Source organism: Rhinatrema bivittatum, chromosome 4 (genome assembly GCF_901001135.1).
Source record: "Rhinatrema bivittatum chromosome 4, aRhiBiv1.1, whole genome shotgun sequence".
Taxonomy (NCBI): domain Eukaryota; kingdom Metazoa; phylum Chordata; class Amphibia; order Gymnophiona; family Rhinatrematidae; genus Rhinatrema; species Rhinatrema bivittatum.
This window is the reverse complement of record NC_042618.1, coordinates 448,375,392-448,398,602: the sequence shown is the minus strand read 5'-3', so window position 1 is coordinate 448,398,602 and position 23,211 is coordinate 448,375,392. Positions and strand designations below refer to the sequence as shown.

At 44.0% G+C, this 23,211-nt stretch overlaps 1 protein-coding gene and 1 long non-coding RNA gene across 3 annotated transcripts in view; one reads left to right on the top strand and one right to left on the bottom strand.

The window, feature by feature from the left end:
• The window catches only part of LOC115091371 (solute carrier family 23 member 1-like), a 184,475-nt gene that overhangs the window by 73,582 nt on the left and 87,682 nt on the right, over positions 1 to 23,211 (bottom strand). For both annotated transcript variants that reach the window (XM_029601648.1, XM_029601647.1), the window contains 4 exons: positions 14,060 to 14,241; positions 7,312 to 7,429; positions 6,605 to 6,761; positions 275 to 528 (listed from right to left, as the gene is read on the bottom strand). In XM_029601648.1, the coding sequence (XP_029457508.1) occupies positions 275 to 528; positions 6,605 to 6,761; positions 7,312 to 7,429; positions 14,060 to 14,241 (711 nt within the window). The remainder of the gene's footprint in view (positions 1 to 274; positions 529 to 6,604; positions 6,762 to 7,311; positions 7,430 to 14,059; positions 14,242 to 23,211) is intronic.
• Positions 1,190 to 23,211, top strand: part of LOC115091372 — a 93,897-nt gene continuing 71,875 nt past the window's right edge. The window contains exon 1 of the long non-coding RNA XR_003856689.1: positions 1,190 to 1,469. This is a non-coding gene — a long non-coding RNA (uncharacterized LOC115091372). The remainder of the gene's footprint in view (positions 1,470 to 23,211) is intronic.

Below are 23,211 nucleotides of genomic sequence, written 5' to 3'. Positions count from 1 at the left end.
CAAATATTTTCTGACTACAGTTTTTTGTTCAAACTGAGAAAGCTGCCTAAAAGTGTGGGGAACTGTTATCAAGATGCCTGTTAAAAGGTCTGCAAAATGGCTTGAGTGGTATGTACAGCAATTCATTTTATTGTCTGATTCGTTTTTGAGACTTTCACAAACTTATCCACACAGAATTAAAACGGAATCTTCACCAGTTTAACAACATTCTGATATCATCAGAATTCATAAGTTTATATTTTGTGTCGTTTGGTAGAATTAAGTCCATTCTTACCTTAGTGATTCCAAGAGCTGCAATGTTTTGACTGTATGATGTTGTCCCGTTTCCAGTCCCCCAGATGCCAGCAAGAATACATCCAATCCCTTCCATTCCAATTCCCCTGTTTAGTGCATGGATGGGTGGAGTTGGGGCGCCAGAGAGTCGTGCACAAGCATAGTAATCCCCGATAGATTCAATTGTTGAAGCAAGGACTCCTGATAACATCCCTAGCACTGAGGACACACTTACAGTGGGAATCCCCCATTGCCCTGTTAAAAACATATATAGATAGATAGATATATTTTTAATTCACTTTAGGTTCAGAGTAGTGCAGGCATATTGTTGCATCAATCAGTTTTTCTGTGAGAAGTTGCCTTGTTTATTCTTTAATCACTGTAACATAGAATGGCATTTATAAATGGAGTTGCAGAATTATGAAAAATAAATCTATGAATGATTATTAGTGTTGCATTTGTTAGAAAAATCATTTACAGTGTATTATGTTTTCCTCTCCCAATCAAAAACATACTTTATGTATTATATTATTCCAGTCTTTCCACTTAATATTGCAGGAAGAAGGTGATGATTGATCATATGACTCAACCTGAAGCTCAAGTGTGCAAGAAAAATCCTTTTTTAAAAACCTTGCATCAACCTCTCCAGACTTAATTTTTCCGAAAACATCCTGAAGGCTGTTAACTTCCGATCATTGTTCCTTAGATTTCCTTAATCCTGCCTCTCTTCCCCATCTATGACAACAGCACACATCTGGAGAAATGGAGGTGGGGGGGGGGGGGGCGAGCAGAAAGGGTCAGCAGTGCAAAGTTTTAAAAATACGCCCTCTCATGCTGTGAAAGCGAGAAGGCCAGACAATGAAGGTCTCTTAATTTGGCAGTGATCATCTTAGCCCCTGACGTTTCACATCTGCTTTCGGCCACATTTAAAATTATTTAGTCAGTCTACTGGGATCACAAGGAAAGCCAACTCGATTAGTAACCCGCTGCAAAGAAAGTCACAACAGAAGCAGTAGCAGAAGCTAAGTGAAAGTTCCCATGCCTAATAAGAAAACCAGCTTATTCAGATTATTTATCTGCACAACAGAGACGTCACTGCCCCTTTCCTCTGTTAAGAGGCTTCGTCATCTCTATCTGTTACTTGGGACTTGGAAGTTATTGCAGCTGAAACTGGGAAAGACAAATCATTTCCCTGGGTAAGTAGTAATTTGAAAACTGTGTGCGCTGCGATAACACTTATAGTGGAATCTAACAGGTCGATCCAGTAAAGTGTGCTCCGTCGGAGCGCACTGTCACCCTGCTCTGGACGCGTGTTTTCCCTTACCCCTTATTCACAGGTCGATACAGTAAAGTGTGCTCCGTCGGAGCGCACTGTCACCCTGCTCTGGACGCGTGTTTTCCCTTACCCCTTATTCAGTAAGGGGAGGAAAACACGCGGCCCACCCGCGGCACCTAATAGCGCCCTCAACATGCAAATGCATGTTGATGGCCCTATTAGGTATTCCCGAGCGATCCAGTAAGTAAAATGTGCAGCCAAGCCGCATATTTTACTCTAAGAAATTAGCGCCGCCCAAAGGTCGGCGCTAATTTCTTCCGGCGCCAGGGAAGTGCACAGAAAAGCAGTAAAAACTGCTTTTCTGTGCACCCTCCGACTTAATATCATAGCGATATTAAGTCGGAGGTCCCCAAAAGTATAAAAAAGTAAAAAAAAATAAAATAAAATTTTGAATTCGGCCCGCGGCTGTCGGGCCGAAAACCGGACGCTCAATTTTGCCGGCGTCCGGTTTCCGAGCCCGTGGCTGTCAGCGGGCTCGAGAACCGACGCCGGCAAAATTGAGCGTCGGCTGTCAAACCCGCTGACAGCCGCCGCTCCAGGCCAAAAGGAGGCGCTAGGGACGCGCTAGTGTCCCTAGCGCCTCCTTTTCCTCGTTTGCACCGCGTCGCCTAATTTAAATACTGGATCGCGCGCACCGGCGAGGGGCCGGTGCGCGCGCCGGGAGAGCGGGCGTTAGTCCGCTCTCCCACGGACTTTACTGGATCGGGCTGTAAGTTAGGACAATAAATCAAATAAAGTAATTAACAAAATGAATGTAATACAACAAATAGCATCTGAATTTTAGAATAGCTTTAATTAAGAGGAGGTCTATAAGAATTTAATTAGATGTACAAAACAGTCGCCTAATTGGATGTTAATGAATTCAGTCCCCTGGCATGGGACAGTGTTTCGCAGAGCTGCATCGGGAGCAAGAAAAGGCTGACTTTAAAGCTATAGAATGGAATCTGTAAAGAGAGTATAAATAAAAAGGTTAGGCCAACATCGTGATACAAAACTGCAAAGAGGGCAAGGGGCATGTACGGTGTAACATGCGTGTAATACAGAAAAGTGTACAAATAAATATGAATATAAAGTTTGACACAATAAAGTACTACATTGAACAAACATAGTAGAAACATCATTATATGCGAGAAGGGCCAACCCCCCCCGGGCGCACCGCCACTCTCATTAGGAGGCACGAACCCTATGGGTCCACGAGTGGCAATGCCAGAGTGGCAAAGAGGAGTGCCACTACTCCCCGGCCGTGCCCCCTAATGGTTGGCATCCTAGGCCCAGTCCTAGTTCGCCTAGTGCTTCCACTGGCCCTGCTGATATACCCCCTGTGCTACACCTTGGTAGCCTTTCTGACCTTCAGCTTTGCTGCTATTTGACAGACTTAACACCTTGAAAATTTCTAGTCACAGTGGGTGGCTGCTTTTCAGCTCTCATGGTGCTCTGGGGGTCTTCATGCCACTCTTTGCATTGCTTTGTCCCTCTGCCATTGCTTGGACTTTATTTCTGCACCTTTGCTGCTTTGTTCCCCCTTCATGGTGCCTTAGGATGTTCAGGCCTCTCTTGTGGCCACTTTTACCTTTCATGCTGCGTTTGGGGGTTCATGGCACTACTACTGGTGCTCTCTTTTGAAATCTTGTCATTCTTGCTGTTGATTTGCTTCTTTGATGATGCCTTGGAGAACTTCTACCACTGTTGGTACCCTTTTGACCCTTTACAGTGCCATAAGTTGTTCAAGTCACTTTTGATACCACTTTGCCATGATGCCTTGACATTCTTGTCCCCTTTCTGATGTTGTCTCCCCACAAGTTTCATTAGAATTGATTAGAGAACCCCAATTATGAAGCTCAAAATAGGCTGCATTGCTTTCCCCATAGGCTTTAATAGGAAATACTCATTTTTTTTTTCATATGAAACAAATGGAGGTGACCTGTGAAATGAATGAACAGACCAAAACGAAAATGTTGCCTCTGAATATCTCAAAATCTTGCTTAACAGTTTAATCCACAGGACTTTTACCTCTCCCAGCACCAAACATTCTATAGTTCAATAGGTATCATGACATGAATGCATAGCTAATTTGGGGTCTACTTACTTAGCCGCATTAAAACCCAGGTTTTAATGCAGTGTAGTTTTCCTGGTGTTCACTAAATGGTGGTAATGAGTACTGCAGTTTAGTGAATACCAAGGTACTGTTCCTGCAGCCCTGAATGTGCAGATGTTACCAGTGACAGTAATGGCTGCATGATTTTGATTGCAGGAGTAGTGCCACAAATTTCAGTCCCCCTTCCCTGCCGCAGTTTAAAGGGGCCTTAAGCCCCCAAATGATCCCTGCCCTGTCACAGCAAGCCCCTCCCCCTCCCGAAATGCATCTCCAATCATATACATAAATCTCCATTAGCAAAATCCCTTCCCCCTGCATAGACTCCCAACCCCACCAAAAGTGGCGAAATTAAAGCTCCACACCCTGTGAAGGCACCCCTGGCCAAGAAGTAGTGTTAAAGCCTTGTTCCCCCTGCCCTTCCCTTCCTGGCAACCTCCCCTTCCTCCTTAGGAACTGCACTCCTTACCCTTAGAAGCACCTGATTGAGACAGGAGAGATCACCAATAGCTTCTGTCCCGCCGCTGCTGTCCTTCAAAGTGACAGTGGCTGACCTGAGACTCCCCTTTGCCCCTCACCATATCAGATTCTAAATACTGTATTTTTATCGTGTGTGAAAATCCTGTTTCCTTCTGATATATTTTGACTTTAAAAACAAACTCTCAGGGTCAATAATAAACCCTTATTTGGTGGGCAGCAGTTGTTTTTCCTGAAGGAATGGCATTGTCAAATGTTCTACTGCAAAAGAACTTCATTCCTCTCCCTGCAAGTAGGAGAGTGGCCTAGTAGTCACTTCAGTGGTATAAGAAGCAGGGAGATCAGAGTTCAAATCCTGCTTCTCCTGCTGCTGGTCCTTGTGGCCTTGGCAAGTCACTTTGCCCTTCATTCCCTCAAATATCAATCCAGGCGTTAATTCTGAGAGTCAGGGAAATACCTACTGTACCTGAAAAGTAAGTAACTGAATCTAAAATTCAATTTCAAAATGAGTTCACTTTCTGGAGGGATCAGATCACTGCAATATGCACCTTCCCACTGCCATATCTTTCACTAGAAAAGGATGTAAATGTATGGAGCCCCCCTCTATTCAGTTCATCTCTTTCTCATTAATAAGTCCATGAATTCAGTATCAGTTATTCACAGTTTCTTTATTTTATTTTTTTTGTCTGAATGAGTTGTTATCTTTCTAACCCAGTCAGTCACCTAGAGCAACTACCCCTTGAGGGTTAGAAACTGGCTGAGTGGGAGTTTTCTCTGAAAGGGGGGGGGGGAGGGGGCTGTTATTAGTCGTGTGCCTTGGGGATCAATCCCAGGACCGGTTCTTTTCAACATTTTTGTTAGCGACATAGCGGAAGGATCGTCAGGGAAGGTTTTGTCTTTTTTTGCCGATGATACCTAAATCTGCAACAGGGTAGTCAGCCAGGAAGGTGTGGGAAAACAGGAAGGAGGGATCTAACAAAGCTCAAGAAATAGCCCAGAGACTGGCAGCTAAGATTCAAGGCTAAAAAATGCAGAGTAATGCATTTAGGATTCTAAAAGCCAAGGGAGAGGTGAAATTCTAGGATCTAGGGGCGACTTTATCTGATGATCTTAAAGTGGGTGAATAAAGTGATGGCAAAAGCCAGAAAGATGTCTGGCTGCATAAGGAGAGGAATGATCAGCAAATAAAGGGAGGTGATATTGCCCCTGTATAGGTCCCTGGTGAGATCTCACTTGGAATACTGTGCACTAGGGATGTGAATCGTTTTTGAACGATTAAAATTATCGTCAGATAATTTTAAAATCGTCCAAAATCATTAGAGTGCACGATACAATACAAATGCCCCCGACCATCGCCCGTATGACATAGTGAGGGCAAAGGTAGCGCCGGCGCCATTTTGAAGATTGGCAATACGGCCCGCATGCAGGAGGTCGCTCCCGGACCCCCGCTGGACTTTTGGCAAGTCTTGTGGGGGTCAGGAGCACCCCCCCCAAGCTGGCCAAAAGTCCCTGGGGGTCCAGCGAGGGTCCGGGAGCGATCTCCTGCACGCGTGACGTCGGAAGCCAGGAACCAAAATGGCGCCGGCGCTACCTTTGCCCTGTCACATGATAAGGGCAAAGGGCCACCGGCACCATTTCTCTTAACGCAGTCGTGGCCAGAGAGAGGGAGATCGCGCCAGGACCACCCCACTGGATCCCAGGTAATTTAAAACATTTTGGGGGGGTTCGGGATGGTGGGGGATTTGTTTTAAAGTTTCGGGGTGGGTTTTAGGGTTTTTTTGGTGTGCCGGTTTTCCCGCCCTCCCCCGATTTACGATTTAAAAAAAAATAAAAACACGACGATCAGATTTCCCTCCCCCCCCCAGCCAAAATTGATCGTTAAGACGATCAATCACACGATTCACACCCCTACTGTGCACAATTCTGGAGACCGCACCTTCAAAAGGATATAAACAGGATGGAGTCGGTCCAGAGGGAGGCTACTAAAATGATCAGTAGTCTTCATTCTAAAGCATATGGGGACAGACTTAATAATCTAAACATGTAAGCCCTGGAGGAAATGGCAAACAGAGGAGATATGACAGAGACATTCAAATATCTCAAAGTTTTCCATACACAGGAGGCGAGCCTCTTTCATTAGTAAAGACCTTCTAGAATGAGGGGTCATGGTATGAGGGTGAAAGGGGGTAGACTCACGAATAATCTGAGGAAATATGTTGTTATAGAGAGGGAGGGGATGGAAGAAACGTCCTCCCAGTGGAGGTGGTGATTTTTAAAGATATAAAAAAATATATTAAGACCAGTCACAGGTCACCTCTCTTGCATCTTGCTTTACAAACCACTGGAAGTGCAACCAAAATTACTGCTTTGCTGTGCTTCCCTTTTTTGGGTGAAAGCAGAATAATAATAACAATAAAAATACTTACCAGGATAAGGAATGTAGAACCAGGGTGCATTTGTAATCGCATCAAGATTGACATCTGTTCGAGCTGTATAGCCATACTCACCAGGACTTAATGGAAATGCATTAAAGTATGTGAGAAGATAACAGATTAACCAGGATATACCCATTCCCAACAGCACCTTGATAGGATTCAAAGACACTTAATTAACACAAGAAGAATGAACACAATGTGATAAAATGGTAACTTATCTTTTTGCACATCGCTACTAGCCTCACATACCTGTAAATCATATGTGCTAAAATCTGAGACTAGTCATAGACTGGAAATCAGCTTGGTAATTCTGTTTCACGCCTACTGAACATTCTTTCACAGCAGAAAACCAATTTGCAGTTGTGATTAGTATAATCTGATTAGCAATGTCAACCACTGAAAACAAAGTATCACAGTTCCAGAATTTCATGGCATTTTATCCACTCTCAACCGGTCTGTTTCCTGGTCAGAAAACTTTCACCAACTTGTTTCAAAAACTTTTTTAAATGATTGTACAAGTTGTAATGTAGAGATAGTGAAATCATCTTTTAGAATATGAATCTGACAGAAAAGTACCAATACATGAAGATAAGCCATGATTTTCTTAGTTCAAATGTACTTATCTATGTTATTCCTTATCAGGCATGCTTTTATGAAGATATAAATACATTTCAAGCCAGTTCATTCTCTCTACTTACAGGGAAGAGTTTAAAGACTGGATATTTAATGACTTTCCACTTTCCTCTAGTATATGTTATCAGTGGGAAATCAATATTTCTGAGATACTGAGAAAATAGAATTATCAATCCAATAGTCCTGAAAGGGAGAAAAAAATGTATAGAGTTTATCTTCAATAAAGAATACTATCACAATAGTATTCATTTATATATTTGATGTGATAGATGCAGAATAGTTGATCAAAACAGATTCCATGCAATGGGTCAGTTTTAATAAAAACAAATATAGGGGGTCTATGCACTAAAGCCCACGCTAACATTTTTTTTACTTGCACACCGAATCGGCTCTTTATCAGTGATACATACATATAATTTTTTATGTGCCCATTGAAAAGTAATATCTATAGCATGCGCTGTCACCTTACATGCATGCTATCAAGAAGAGTGGAGTGCTGATCCATTACTTCCACCTAAGCACTAAATAGCATATAGGCACTACACGTGCTAAATTGAGCATGCAAAACCGCCTTTTATTCATGGCTCTGCCTTCTTGCTTTAAACCTGGATTGAAGAAAGTTTGGCACAGGAGACTAGCTGTCAGTGCTGAGGGGAGACAGGGCAGGTGCTAGCTTTTTTTTTCTGCACTGTGCGAACAATTACCATGCTGCCCCCACCCCCCACCCCCGCCGACTCATTCAGTCTCTGTCCTGGGCCCATAAAAAGAAAAAAAAAACACAGCTCCCTCCAGCAATCTATATTTTGAAAAACTGGCACTCACCCTCCCACCCCACCAGAAGCCATGGTCAAGGGAAGGGTATTAAGTAGGGATGTGCATTCGTTCAGGACAGGCAATTTCAACAAAATTTCCTAATTCGTCTTGGTTCGGGGACCCCGAAACCTGAAATAATTTTTCCCGAAATTGGAGTTAGTGCGCGCTAACGTTAAAATGTTAGGGGCGGATTTTAAAAAGGCTGCGCGCGCCGGCGCGCCTATTTTGCATAGGCCGCCGGCGCGCATAAAGCCCCGGGACACGCATAAGTCCCGGGGCTTTCGAAAAGGGGCGGGAGGGGGCGTGTCCAGGGGCGTCCCCGAAACGACACGGCGTTTCGGGAGCGTGCCACGGCGTTTCGAGGGCAAGCCCGGGGCCATGGTCGAGGCCTCCGGACCAGCACCCGGGACCGGAGGACGGAGCGGGGCTGCTGGCGACGCGCGCAAAGTTACGCCTAATTTCAGCAGGCGTAACTTTGCCGACAAAGGTAGGGGGGGGTTTAGATAGGGCCGGGAGGGTGGGTTAGGTAGGGGAAGGGAGGGGAAGGTGGGGGGAGGGGGGAGGGCGAAGAAAAGTTCTCTCCGAGGCCGCTCCGAAATCGGAGCGGCCTTGGAGGGAACAGGCAGGCCGCGCTGGGCTCGGTGCGCGCAGGTTGCACAAATGTGCACCCCCTTGCGCGCGCCGACCCCGGATTTTATAAGATACGCGCATATCTTATAAAATCCAGCGTACTTTTGTTTGCGCCTGGTGCATGAACAAAAGTACGCGCTCGCGTATTTTTTAAAAATCTGCCCCTAAGCGCGCACTAATGGGAGTTGGTGTGCACTAACCCGAAATTCGGGTCCCCCCGAATTTCAAAGGCCCGAACCGTGGGAAATATGATATTTCCTGCCGCGGGCCAAAAATGAAGCCCAAACGAAAAGGTTCGGGCTTTTCACATCCCTAGTATTAAGTACCTTAGGCAAATCTTACAGCCTTGCATGCACTGCACCCCTCCCCCAAACACACACACACACTCTCACACCCTTTACAGTCACACACAGTTAATAATGCATTTATAACAGATTTTACATGAAAAAGAACACTTATAAAATGCATACTATATTTACATGCACTCCTGTGGTGCCAACCAGAAAAGGTCACTTGGCATTCCTATGGAATTAGATATTTTATAATGTGTGGTGGAGGTGGATTTGGCCCTCAGAATGCCATGAATAAATGGAATTACCATTATAATATGGTAAACCACCCACACCAAAACAATCCTAACTGACAGCACTCAAATAGTAACAACCTTATTTATGAAAAGGCAACACTGCACATATTACACCAGGCCCTAGAACATCAATACACCTCCTATTAGGAAACCAGAACAAGCTAGGTTGCTATAGATCCCTACACAGAAATTGCATGCCAGCAAAACTCCTCATCTCGATCACATATGCAGAGCACCTACAGACCCTGATCAAATACAGACTAAAGAGAGCAGAAAGTATAAATAGAAATGTACTGAGAAGAAATGAACTGGAACCCACAACAAGCCAACCTCTATATGCAGAGCAACAATGGAAAAACAGAAACATTACCATCCTTCATACAACATTTAATAATAAAATCAGGATATATAAAACATCAATCACATTAGTAAAATCATATTTATAATAAGAATAAATATTTCAACCCAGTTAATGAATAAATGTCCAAAATTTCCCAAACACCAATAAACTATTTCAAAACATTCGATGAATAAAAATTCCAATATTAAACAATATTCTAATATTTCCAAAAAACAATAAAATATTTCAAAACAGCAGAAACATCCAATTGCACCCAATAATTAAAACTAATAAAGATTAAAAAAATCTTCTGCCTCTATACCTGGAATCTTTTGATTTCCAGTCACCCTGAGATTATCATGGATTGGAGGGGGGGGGGGGGGGTGAGGCCATACAAAATCAAGTGGCACTTGGTTGTGCATGTGTGTGTGTGTGTGTGTGGGATGGGGGGGGGTGAATTGAGGGTGTGTATGTGAGTTTGGGTGAGGGGGTGGGGGTGGGGGTGGGGGTGAGGGTGCAAGTATGTGTGTAGGGTGAGGACTCATGTGTATGTGGGTGCAGGGGTATGTGCGTGGGGGTGGGGTGCATGAGTGTGTGGGGGGATGGGGGATGGGTGCGTGAGGGTGGGGTGGTGTGAATGTGTGTGGTGAGGGGCAAAGGTGTGTGGGGTGTGGGTACATGTGTGTATGTGGAGTGGTGTGGGGAGAGGGTGTATTGTGGGGGGATGAGGGTGTATGCATGTAGGAGTGTGGGGGTATGCATGTCTGTAGTATGAGTATGTGAGAGCGCATGTTTGTGGAGGAGTTGCATGCATGTGTAGGGCTGTGGGTGTGGGTGTGTAGAGTAGGGTGCATGTGTGGATAAGTGGCTTGTGGTTGCAGGTGTCCTCTCTCTTTCCATCCTTTCAAGCCAATGCAATACCATGTGCTGGCCGCAACTGAATGCGCGTCCATAACCCCCGATGCAAAACGGGGATTAGCGCGTCCAAAATGCGCATCTAATAGAGCACATAGCTAATAGCGCTCATCACACGTCAATTCATGTTGATGAGGCTATTACCTATGCCCCCCCCCCCCCCCCCCGATGCAAAAGAAAAATGTTAACCTGATGCACACATTTTTACCCTCTAAAATTAATGCCTGCTCTGAGCAGGCATTCCTTTTTGAGGAGCCCAAAAAGTGTACAGAGAAGCAGAAAATACTGCTTTTCTGTAGTTTCTCTGACTTAATATCATGGCAATATTAAGTTAGAGGAACAGAAAAAGGTGGAAAAGCTTTAAGAAAAAAAGTTTTAAAAAAGTGTGCTGGCAATCAGGTTAGGAAAAGGGACGCTCAGTTAACGAGCGTCCATTTTCTTAAAATTTGGCTGTTCACTGGTTAGGAAAAGGGATGCTCGTAAAATTGAGCATCCATTTTCCTAACCCACATTACAACCACTCTCCTGAGCACCCACTGCCGAGGAGGCACTAAAGGCAGACAATTTCACCTAGCTCCTCCTTTTTACCATGGTAGTCCATTTGCATATTACATTGGGTGCTACGGAGAGGTCGATCGGCGCATGTTAGGAGAGCGGGCATTCAATCATAAGCGCCCATCAGCTTGTTTTCCTCTGTGCCCCAACTCTCTTTTCCTCCAACCTCTCCTGCACCTTATTGACTCTCTTGTTCCTCCATCTTCTATGACACCCTCTGTGCTTCTCTTCATCCAGCCCCAATGCCCACATCTGTCTTTCTCCCTCCTTCATTCCCTGTGCCTCCACTGTCTCTCTCATCCAGCCTGTGCACCTCCCTCCTCCAGCCCCTGTGCTCCCCTTCCATTCCATGTCCCCTCCTATTTTTCTCTCTTATCCCTTTTTGACTTCTCTATGCTCCTCTCTCTCTCTCCTGAGATGTGCGGTAAGAGCTGCTAGAGCAGCCAGCAGCTACTTCCAATAGGAGGGGGGAGACTAAGCTGTGGCCCTGCCCCCCTCTCTCCATGTCTTCCGATCACAGCAGACAGAGGAGGTGGGGGAAGAGCTGCAGAGCAGCTGCTAGGGCAAATACACTCAGGTGAGGTCCTGCTCCCACACCTCACAGCTGCCAGTCACAGCATGGGGAAAGGAAACAGGGCAAGGATGCAGCTTAGCTCTCTTGCTGAGCTGCCCATTCTGCCTTACTCCCCTCCTCATAGAGAGGAAGTGCTGCAGGAGACAGGAGCTTCCTGCCACCGATGATACACTGACTGGCCCCGCGGCCGTGATGCAGATTTCTCCCTTGCTATCTTCAATCCTGCCTACTGATCCAGGTGAGGTCATTACGTCGCGCCTATGCAGACAGATGCAGTGATTACTCAGAGCCCTAGTGATCTTATAATACAGTGGGATTACTCTGGCCACTTGGCATGAGGCACTCAGATAGCCATGGACTCAGCTTTATTGACAGTTGCAAGCAGCTTGGAATGTTGCCAACTTGTGCTGAAACTGGAGTTGGAGATCTTGAAATCCTGAACCAGATCAGCTAAATAGCCTGGAGTCAATTTTGTCACAAAATTTGAATTTTAAAAGCATTTTTCTCTCAGCCTATGTCCTTTACTAAATTCTAAAATGAACTCTGAAGCCTTTGATCTTTTTTAATTTGTGACCTAAATTAATGTAAATCATGATATGAATTTACACCATGAAAGAAAAAACACTTTCCCATCAAAAGTTTCCAAATAAAAGTCCATAATTACATTTATTAACCATTTCCCAGGTGGATATTTAACTTTTTACTTTTAGTTTTCCTTTTTTTTTTTAATGTACTTTTGAGCCTTTACTCAGGTGGTAGAAAATGTTAAAATGTTAAAAATCTCTTTGGAGGTCATAGTGGGACTTTAGGACAACTCTCCTGCATTTACTTTAACTTTATTTGATGAATTTTTGATGCTTTCAAACTTTATAATATCAGGATTGAGGATGATCACCCATGGCTCTGAAAATTAATTGAGAGCCTCCCCAGGCCTCCCTCTTTTAGAATCAGGAGTTATTTTAATTTAATGGGTCTTAGTTTTTCTTTAATTAAAATTTTTAATCCGACTGCATCATATCCGAGAACCTGAAATGATGTCACTGACTGGCCCAGGATTGTGGCCTAACTTTCCTGCCTTGCTGGGGGCTTTCCCATGGCCCCTAATGCTTAAACGAGGACCCCCTCCAGCAGTGGTAATGTCCCCAGGGCTGCCACTGCCAAAATGAAAATGATCTGTGACAGCTCCCAAGCCACAAGCAGATGGTTGCCAGTTATACCTCCTTTCCACAGCTTCAGGAGGAGTGCAAAAATCCAGTGGCTTATCTTCTGGTCGTCCCAAAGCCTCCTGCTATGAACGGGAGATAGTCCTGCTTTCTGAGGCAGTCCTTCCTTGCAGCCTGTCACTGGCTGCCATCTGCCTTTGTAGGTCCATGCTGACCTAATAAATATGGGCTTAAACAGCCCTACCTGGGACAAACCAAATACTATCCTCAGAACCATGGGCTTTACTTATGGCTAGCCAACTGTGTCTTGATATCAACAGTCCTCCCCCCAGATGGCAGAGTAGAAGAGAAGAAAAAAAATCCAGCCCTGTACTCCAGGTACTTTTTTTTTCTAAAACCCTATTTTACTTTAAATTCAATTTTAGTTGGGTTCCCATTTTTAACTCTTTGCTTTCCTCTGCCTGGTCTCTTCCTTTCTCTTTCCCTTGTCTTATGTAATTACTCCTCTTTTTTTCTCTCTCTTTGCTTGTCTTCTTCTAGATCTGTCTCTCTACTCCATCATGTCCTCCTCTGTTTTCCCTCTATCTCCTCTGTCTTTCTCCTGTTCATTTCTCCACACCTTCAATAACTTCTCCAGCTCCAGAAGGCCCCATCTCCTGCATCCTGAACACCAGTACATAAATAAAGCTGATCCCTTTCAATAATGTGCACATCAAAAAGTTAACCCCTGGTCTGAACTGGTTTTAAATGTTAGGCCTTAGTTAAGCAAGCACTAAAGAGCACGATGAGAAGAACATACCATGCAATTTCCTGCTTGCCCATTAAAACCTCATTTGCATATAATATTCTTTTATTTGCATGCACATGCATGCAAATTTTAGAGCATACCCACTAATATCATCAGAGACTACTTTAACTTGATTTACGAGTTAACATTTGTTTTTCTCACTGATTTCCACTCTACTGTGTAAAAATAACAATATTTTACATAGAATACCATTACACCAGGCCTGAGCCTTAAATGGAAAATGAGAAGCAATGCTCACTATTTCTTCACATACTCCATCTCTGCACTTTGGTAAGCACTATTCTTCTTTTCAGTGGCTTTTCTACTACATATGAACAACTTTGCCAATAAATTTAGCCACAAATGGGATAGAGTAATTACTTCCACATAAATACTTTGGAGGTTATCTCATGATGATGAAATATTGATTTCTGTGCTTGAGAGACATACATGGCCGTAATTCCCCAGTGAACTCCAGACTTCTTTCCGGTCTCAATAAATAACGAGAGACCAATTAGCGTCACTGTGGGTGCAATGGAAAGAGGCCCAATAAATCTCAGCAGCAAGCCAATCAGACCTGAAAATCCAAGCAGTACCTGCAGAAGAGAGGCCACAATAATTGCACCTTGTACCTGGAAAGAAAGAAAATTAAAAATGACAGGTCCATTTTCTGAGCTGAAATGTATCTTTTATATATTTACTTTGATCCACTGTACCCATGTTCCAAGAAGTCATTTTTTCTATGCCAAAATGGATAGAATGCTCGTCTTTAAGACTGTTAAGTTCTGAGCTTCAAAATGCTTGGTTCAGAGCAAGGGGGGGGGGGGGGGGGGTCATCATAACCAAGGCGCAGTGGTTGTAGGGCTTGCAAATTCAGGAAGCAGCAGGGAGGGTAATAGAACAGAGGAAATCAGGACCAGTGAGAGAGGCCTGCGGCAACAAAGTCGATTCTTTATAAGAAAGAGAATGAGGCCAAAAGCATAATTTCTGGTTGGACAGGTATTTAATGGTGATATCTGATACATATAGTAGGAAGGAGGTTGCATGCCTCAACATTAGTCACCCATCTCTTGTCATATTTATATATCTCTCATAATGGCGGGGGGGAGGGGGGAATTCAAGGAGTCTTTGGTTATCTATGAAGTTTCTGTAGCTGGGTGACTAACGCTCTGAGGGCCTGATTCATCAAGGCTTTTCTCCCTCTCTGAATCAGCCCCTAAATATTTGCTCATTAATGTGAAATTACTTTGCATTTTCACATGGGAAAGACCATTGAGAAAACTGCTAGCACAGATTCATGAAGTATATGATTAATGAAGCCGATCACATTTCACTCGTTCATGGCAAAAAGTGAAATCAACAAAAAAGTGAATCCCGAAAATCTACCATTTCCAGCGTTGGCAGGAGACATAGTGCTGAAAGAGCAAGCTCCCAGAGAAGCTGATGAGGTTGAAACATAGCTGGGTCAGGCAGTAATTTCTTCTTTGGAACTTTATATGGCTGCATCATTTGGAAAAGGGGAAGTGGCATTTTTCTGAGTTGCTTTAATGGATATTATTTTGCATAACAGAGAAAATGTGCTCGAAAAATGGTGTTTGATCAATATGTAATAAATATGGTGTTGCATAAATGGGTGATGATTATATTTTAAATGATGGATATCTTATATGAAAAGTCGTGGTTGCCCTGAAGGATATATGACCACTGTTATGAGTGCCCATCTAAAAATTAAAAAAAATTAACAATTAGAATTTGTTTTTAAGCAGCGAGTGTTGCCATTACTTGGTGCCATTTATCCAGGGTGTTTTTGAGCTCCATTTTTTTTTCAAGATATGTTTCTGCAGGCCTACTTTTACCCTATTGCATGCAGGGACTTGTAGTTCTAATTTCCCTATTGCAAACCCCAAGAAAAGCTGGAATGGAGATCCTTGCATGCAGTGAGGTAAAACCAGGACTGGATCAGTCTGTCCTGAAAATCTGGAGCCAGTTGACAAATGGACAAATTTGTGATAGAAATGAAATTTTAGGACAGAACTGATTTTCAGTATACGCCAGTACAGTTACTACAGAATCTGACCTGAAACTTTCCTATGAGAAAGAAATAGTCTATATACAATATATGGGGCAGATTTTAAAAGGGTTACGCGTGTAATATATGCGTGTAACCCTTTAAAAACCTTTCCTGCGCGCGCCGAGCCTATTTTGTATAGGCCCGGCGATGCGCACAAGCCCTGTGACTCGTGATAAGCCTTTTAGAAAATAACCCCGTTAATTTTCCTAGCGTATGCATCAAACCTCAGCCTCCCTTCTCAGTTCTGTATCCCCTGAGAAACATCATTTTTACAGGATTTCAGTATCCATTTATCATAGGTGTAGGGAGGACTGCATTTTATAAGTTTCTTGCTTTATGCCATTTTAAAAAGTTAAAAATGAATAGAATTAAAAGGGAATACAGCTTCTTATATCTACCTTTCTATATATAATTAATGTTACGCAGGCATATCAAAGACCAGACTTTATTTTTATACAAGTTGGATATGTGCAGATTGTACATTTTGAGGTCATTTTTTAAAGGAATTTAAAGTAACTGAGCAGTTATCTGTATAAATTCCCCAGGTTGATAAATGCCTTCCTCTCAGCAACAAAAATTCTGTGCGTTATTTCATGCGGCATGTAATTTTTCCCCACAGGGAAGCCGGGCAGGGCAGGGTTAGGGTGGAGAAAGCAAAGTATATGTGGGGATTTAATTTTTAAATCCCTGTATGAACTTTACCTGTAGAGAAGGTACAAAGAGAGCAGATAATGCTGGCCTGAATTTTCAAATGGAAACTCTCTGTGATGTTTCCCTTTGAAAATTAGCTCACATGTCTGATATTCAGAATTAGTCAAATAATTAATTAGGCTGAGTCTAGATGTGCCTCAGAGTAGAGGTAAACGTATTTATTTATTTATTTATTTTTAATTTTTATATACCGGAATTCCTGTATGCAATACAAATCAATCCGGTTTACATGTAACAAAAAGGTTGCCCTGGTCTGGGAGGTTAGACCGGGGTTTTTTACATAGAACATTGAACAATAACAATCAACCAATGAACATTAACATTAACATTATTACAAGGAACAATGAGAGTATCAATAATATTTAACAAATAATAAATAACCTTGTATAATAAATAACGTATCTAGGAACAGGTTTCCAGATAAATTTTATCTGAACTGGCAATATTCAGTTGCAGTGATTCTGAAGGGAACGCTAGTAAACCTGAAAGTATGCATTTAAATAGATTCCCTACCGCAACTCCACCCCTAGAACTCCTCTTTCTAGTGCTTGTAAAAATACAAGTGAAAACGCTTCTGTGCATACTTTTATGTGTATAACTCCCCAAGCAATTTTCAAAAGCCCATTTAAGCACATGCACATAAATTGCTTTGAAAATTCAAAGGGATTATTCTGTAACTTGACTGACCACAGAGAGGGCTGAATTTTCAAAGGAGTTATGCATGTAGACTTAGCATATACACACACAATGTGGGCAGTGGAAAGCCCGCATCTGTAACCCTTTCCATACCTGCTGGTAGCTCTTCAAACAACACACACCATTTACATATTTGAATAACGAGAATTTATTAGTTTGGACAAAATAATGGCCGCAGCCCAATGAGCAATGACAAGAATTAGACATTACTAAATTGAGCAACAAAACATAATTAGCCATCATAAACAATACTGAAACTTGTATTTGCTAAACTGAACTCTTAGTGACCAATGCTCCACCGCCAACCCGTGCTAATGTCAGAATTTGCTGAGGCAAATGCGCCCTCCTCGGCCATAGAAGCCGGGGCTGTTGGAGATTACTGGTGACCCGACCGTGGAAGTCAGGGTCGTCTGGTCCATTCGCCTCTTTGCTCACCCCTCTTGGCCGTTGAAGCATCGAGGGTCTGCGTTGGGCCGCTGGCCCCTTTCAGAGCTGCCTGCTCTGAAAGGGGCCGCCATCCCCCAGGCCATGGCCTACTTAATCTAAAGGCGGGGGTGTCATTTCCGCTGGTCACCACGCCAAAGTTCCCTGGTAGCGAGACCGCTTACCGGGAAACCCCCCAACTAATCACTCAGCTGCGGCCATAAGAGGCAGGAGAGCTTCAAGACAATCCTGCAAATCACTGTTAAAGATATCTCACCCTATATCGGAGAGATGAACTCCATCAGGTTTGAATAAGCCCAGGATTTCATCTAGCAGATCATGTTTTAACGATAAACCGTTGATTGTGGGCATGAATTTTGAAATCCACTTATTTATTTTTTTACGAACCTTTTCCATAGCACGGTGTGATAGCTGACCTCTCCATTTCCTACGGGGAGTGATATAGGACCAAACAATTACAGACTGTGGGAGCATATTATATAAGGTGACTAGATCTTTTTGTATTTTTTGCGTCAAAGCCACACTTCTAGTAAGAGGCAGGTCATTACCTCCAAGATGTAATATAATAGCATCTGAGGGGGGGGGGGGGTTTGTATTTTAACAATTGAAGGACAGTCGGAATTAATTGGTCCCATCTCATTCCTGGGATACCATTCCAAAGCAACGACAGTTGATGGGCCGCCATACCAAGATGTTCGCCCAAAGGCCGCTAGAGGGCCCTATTGTGTTCCCAACGCACATAGGAATGGCCAATATCCATGCGAAGCGTGGCTGCATTCCCAGATCTGTCGGCAAATAAAGGAAAAGTGTGATGAAACATCTTATATGTTATTGGCAAAGTATTACTGAGGGCGTACATAACGGCTAAATCTCCCTGATCACCATCTACCTATTGCCATTATCGTCTTGTCCTGTAAACCCAGGCTTGCAGCAGTTGTAGCAGCGCCAATACGGAAAGAGTGAGTAGAGAACCTCGAAACTGCAATACCTGCTGCGTGCAGCGACATGTGGAGGACCCGACTAAACTGATAACGTGTAAGCGGTCTACTGTTCTTGTGTACAAGCAATTGCCCCGCAATCGGTGGGCATTGCCTTAAGAATAAGGTGGTGGACCATAAAGGGCAAGTGAGTTCCCCAGCCCATTGGTGTAGAATGATGTTGGATCCAATACCCCGTTGGTCTGCCTTAGACCTGCGAATACGAAGTATAAGCTTGTTACGATCGAGAACTGTATCTTCCCACTGTAAACATGAAGCGGATGATCTATTTGTGGATTGTGCAGTCAGCTCGCTGACGCGGAAGGCTGCATAAAAGGACAAGGAAAACGTACACTTAAATAAGGTACATTCTGTATCATCAGAGCAAACACCGTCTAGTGCCTGGAAAATTTTCCTAAGTATTTGCACCGTAATGGGCCTCCTGCTGTCTGCAGTTTTACCCACCCCCCTCTGCCAACCTAACATAGCCCTCTTGATTGGGAACATTGATGTGCAGCTAGGGAACCCTAGTAATCTGGAAAAGAAAGACAGGCCAGCTAGGCAATTTGCTACTAAGGCTCTTGATTTTCCAAGGTTCTTGCAATGAAGTATGTAACGTGAAAGGGAGTACAGCGAGATTGGCCACTCCACTGTTTCTTGCATTTCGTTTATCCTGAAGTTGTGAAAGTCTAGCCACGCCTGTTTATAACTTCGTTGGGTGTTTTCAGAAAGTGACTGCAATATTAAGTCCCAAAATCCAGGGGGGCAAGTAGCCATACCTCCTCGGGTATGGGGGTTGGTAGCTGGTCTGCTGTCAGGCCAAGGCATCGGAATGTTGTAAGCTGCAAGCGAGATAGGGAATCAGCAATGGTATTACTTACACCAGGAATATGCACAGCGCGGCATGTAATATTAAATTGCAAGCATACGAGCACCAATTGCCTTAAGAGTGCATTAGACTCAAATGTGCGGGCAGAGAGAGCATTTATAACCTGTACAACCGCCATATTGTCGGATCTAAAAACAATATGTGACCGGCAAAGTGATTCCCCCCAAATCTTAAGGGCGACAACAATTGGGAACAACTCAAGAAATGTAAGATCCTTAGAAATCTTGTGTTGCAACCAATGGTGTGGCCAGCGCGTAGCACACCAAGCTCCTCTGAAATATATACCAAAGCCAACACCGCCCGAGACATCAGTGAAAAATTCTAGTTCGCTGTTTTGCCTAGGAGGATGTTGCCAAAAGGTTACCCCGTTGAAGTCATGCAAGAATACTTCCCAAATGTTTAAATCCTGCTTAATGGCTACAGAGACACGTATACGGTGATGCTTCTTTTGCACACCCGCGGTAGCTAAGGAGAACCTACGCAGGAAAGCCCTGCCCATCAAAATAACTCTGGAAGCAAAGCAAAGCAAACCAATGAGAGATTGAAATTGTCGGAGGGTGGCTTTCCTCATGCTTTGCATCTCAACAATAGCTTTATGTAGCTTGTCGACTTTGTCGGAAGGGAGGCAAGAGAGCTGCGCCTGCGCATCCAATTCAATGCCCAAAAATGTTATAACTCTGGCTGGACCCTCAGTCTTGTCCTCTGCTAAAGGGTCGACAAATGCTTTGGCTACCGCTTGCGCAACAGATAGGAGGTCATTGCAATCAGGTCTATCCCACCCAACTAGGAGGAAATCATCCAAGTAGTGCACCAAAGGTTTTGATCCCGATTGGTTCTCGATGACCCATTGCAGAAAAGAACTAAATCATTCAAAGTAGGCACAGGATATTGAGCAGCCCATGGGGATACAACGGTCATAATAATATTGCCCTCTGAAATGGAAACCTAGCAAATGGAAGGACCCCAGGTGCACTGGCAAGAGGCGGAAAGCAGACTCAATATCCACCTTGGCCATATGTGCCTGGTGTCCAGCCTTTTTGATGACACTGATGGCGGTGTCAAAGGATGTATAGGACATCGAGCATAGGTAGGGATCAATTTGATCGTTTACGGAATTCCCTGGGGGGAAGGAGAGGTTATGTATGAGGCGATAGCGGCCAGGCTCCTTTTTAGGAACCATACCGAGAGGGGAAAACACCATGTTTGGAAATGGTGGGAGGGTGAAAGAGCCCATTATCTGCCCCAAAAGGCATTCTGAGTCAATTTTCTTTTTTGCCTCCTCTTCATGTAAGGATAAGGAATGGGAATTGTGTGGTGGGGGCTGGAGTGGATAGTGGGGGGAACGTTGACATGGGATGGGGAAGCCGAATGTAAAGCCATTATAGATTTCTACCACCTGGGAGAGGTTTGGGTAGCATTGTAACCAGGGAAGCATAGCACTAATGTTGACTGGTGTTGGAGCTAGGAAACTCATTTGGGCGACTGATGGGACCCTGTGGTAAAGGTCTGCGGTCTCTGGGATTCCGGCATTGTGTTGTGGGGTGCGGGCCCAGACCACAGATGGAGCAGATGTGCTTAAATTTGCAGTTTGCCCATGTACAATGGCCGGTGTTGAATTGTCTGCATAATTTACGCTTCCCATTGCCAATAGAAGAATTTCTGTCTCGAGTAGAGGACAGGTGCGGCAGGGATCTATCTTGCCAGGATGATTTATGGAGAGTCATTTCGTCTAACCATAAATCAATTAATCTATGCCGCCAGGATATTGCACGATCCTGCGCCATACTTTTTCTGAATCTAATATCATAATTAAGCCACGCCCATCCGCCCCATTTCTGGGCTTTAATTATAGTATCGATATAGCGAATGAGGAAAGGGACTTGGTCCGGCTCCCGTTCCACTACCACGGTCATGAAGATGTGGAATGCTTTCATCCAATTATGAATGTTTTTGGGAATTGTGGGTTGCTTGTCTTTTCCCTCATTAGTTCCCCCTTTTTCAGGTTCGCCATCCAAATCCGTGATTAGTAAGGTAAATATGTCGATAAACTCATGATTCCATATATTGTTCTTGACTGTAAGTGGGACACTGTGAGCTAGGGAAGTAACACCACATAGGACTTCTTCCGCAGAAGATGGGGTGGTGACTTGAGAACAGGCATGGTAACAGGAACAGAATTAGTGAGGGGCAAAGGAGAAGGATTTCCACTGGAATTAGTTATGGGAGTGAGGGTGCTCACGGGAGATGCAAGCACGACAATACTTGTGTCGGGTAAGGCTACAACACTTGTGTCAGGTAAGACTAGTGGGGAAATAGCAGGAGTATCCCCAGACGGTAGCGAGTCGCGTGTTGGATCAGCTTCCCAAACAGTCGCCGCTAAACTGCCACGTGCAGATGACCGTTTTCTCTTGTGAGATTTAATAACATTATGAATTGCTGTAGCTAGGGCCATGTCATTGTCACTATAATTCGGAGAAGGATAAGTGTCAGATTCACTGGTGGGCTTACCTCCTGTTGTGTTGGTAGCCCATGACGAAGTAGGGCGAGATCGTTAATTTCTTATGGTGTGTATAGAAGTTCTCTTCGAGATCTTGCTGAAATAATATGTTGCCGTGGCTTTGTGGTAGCAGCTGTAGAAATTGAAGTAGAAGCTATAGAGGCAGCTGTAGGCCCAGTAGATTGTCCCGCAGTAGCCTTTGAAGATCTTTGAGAGAGAACTTTTTTGGAGAGGACTTTCTTCTTGGAGGCCACATTAACCCTTTTCGGTTTTGTATGGGTGGTCAAGGAGTTAAGCGCTGACATGTGTTGCCTGACCCACTCAGTCCCATGGGTCGCAGCCTGTGCTCTTATTTCGGCGACCATGTTGTCAGGGTTATCTGGAGGTGTCGAGGATCTAGCTCGGTTGCCTCTATGCTTAATAGATGTAGGGCATTGGTGTTGAGTATTGGGCGATCTCCGCGGGCTTCTACTCCTCCTTGGCATTCTGGAAACGGCTTCGTCGAATGCTGGCGCTTCCGGCATCGGCTTGCAAGGTGAAAATCGATGAAATGAAACCCTGGTCGTATTTTTTACGTGTCCGCGGTCCCGTCTACTAGGGGCCATTTGGGAGCTGAAAGGAAGGGGCAGGGATTAGCAGCAGGTGAACAATGTGATAACGGCAGTAAATAAAATATAGTTTCCATTATTATTATTATTATTATTTTAGTAACTTTTTTTTTTTTTTGGAATTGAGTAGCAAAAATCAAAATGGCTGCCACCATGTGCCCCTCTTCAAAATGGCTGCTGCCATGTGCCCCAATATAAAAAATATATGGCTGCCATCATGTGCCCTAATGCAAAATGGCTGCCGCCATGTGCCCTAATGCAAAATGGCAACTGCCCTGTGCTCTAAGGTAAAATGGCTGCCGCCATGTGCACATTATTCCTAAACAAATATGGCTACCGCCATGTGCTAGCCACTGTGCCCCGATCCCACCCAATCCCCACTGAAAAGAAAACCCAGCTTCATGAAATACAAATGGAGGTCCCAAAACATGCAATTCATATAGCTATCTGCACTGTTGTTGTTATTATTATTATTTTTTATAAAATGTGACCACACAATAAACATCCCAGGTCCGAGGCAAACCAAACTAGGCAGTAGGTGCAAACACTTTACCCGCCCCCCTATATCTGCACATAAACAACCCAGACATGTGCAGCGCCATACAGGAGGAAAAAACAATGTGCACACACGGTCATCCGGGCAAAACTGCAACGCAACTGAAAGTAAAAAACACAGTGTAAACACTGCCTAAGCACTTGAGTACAACAT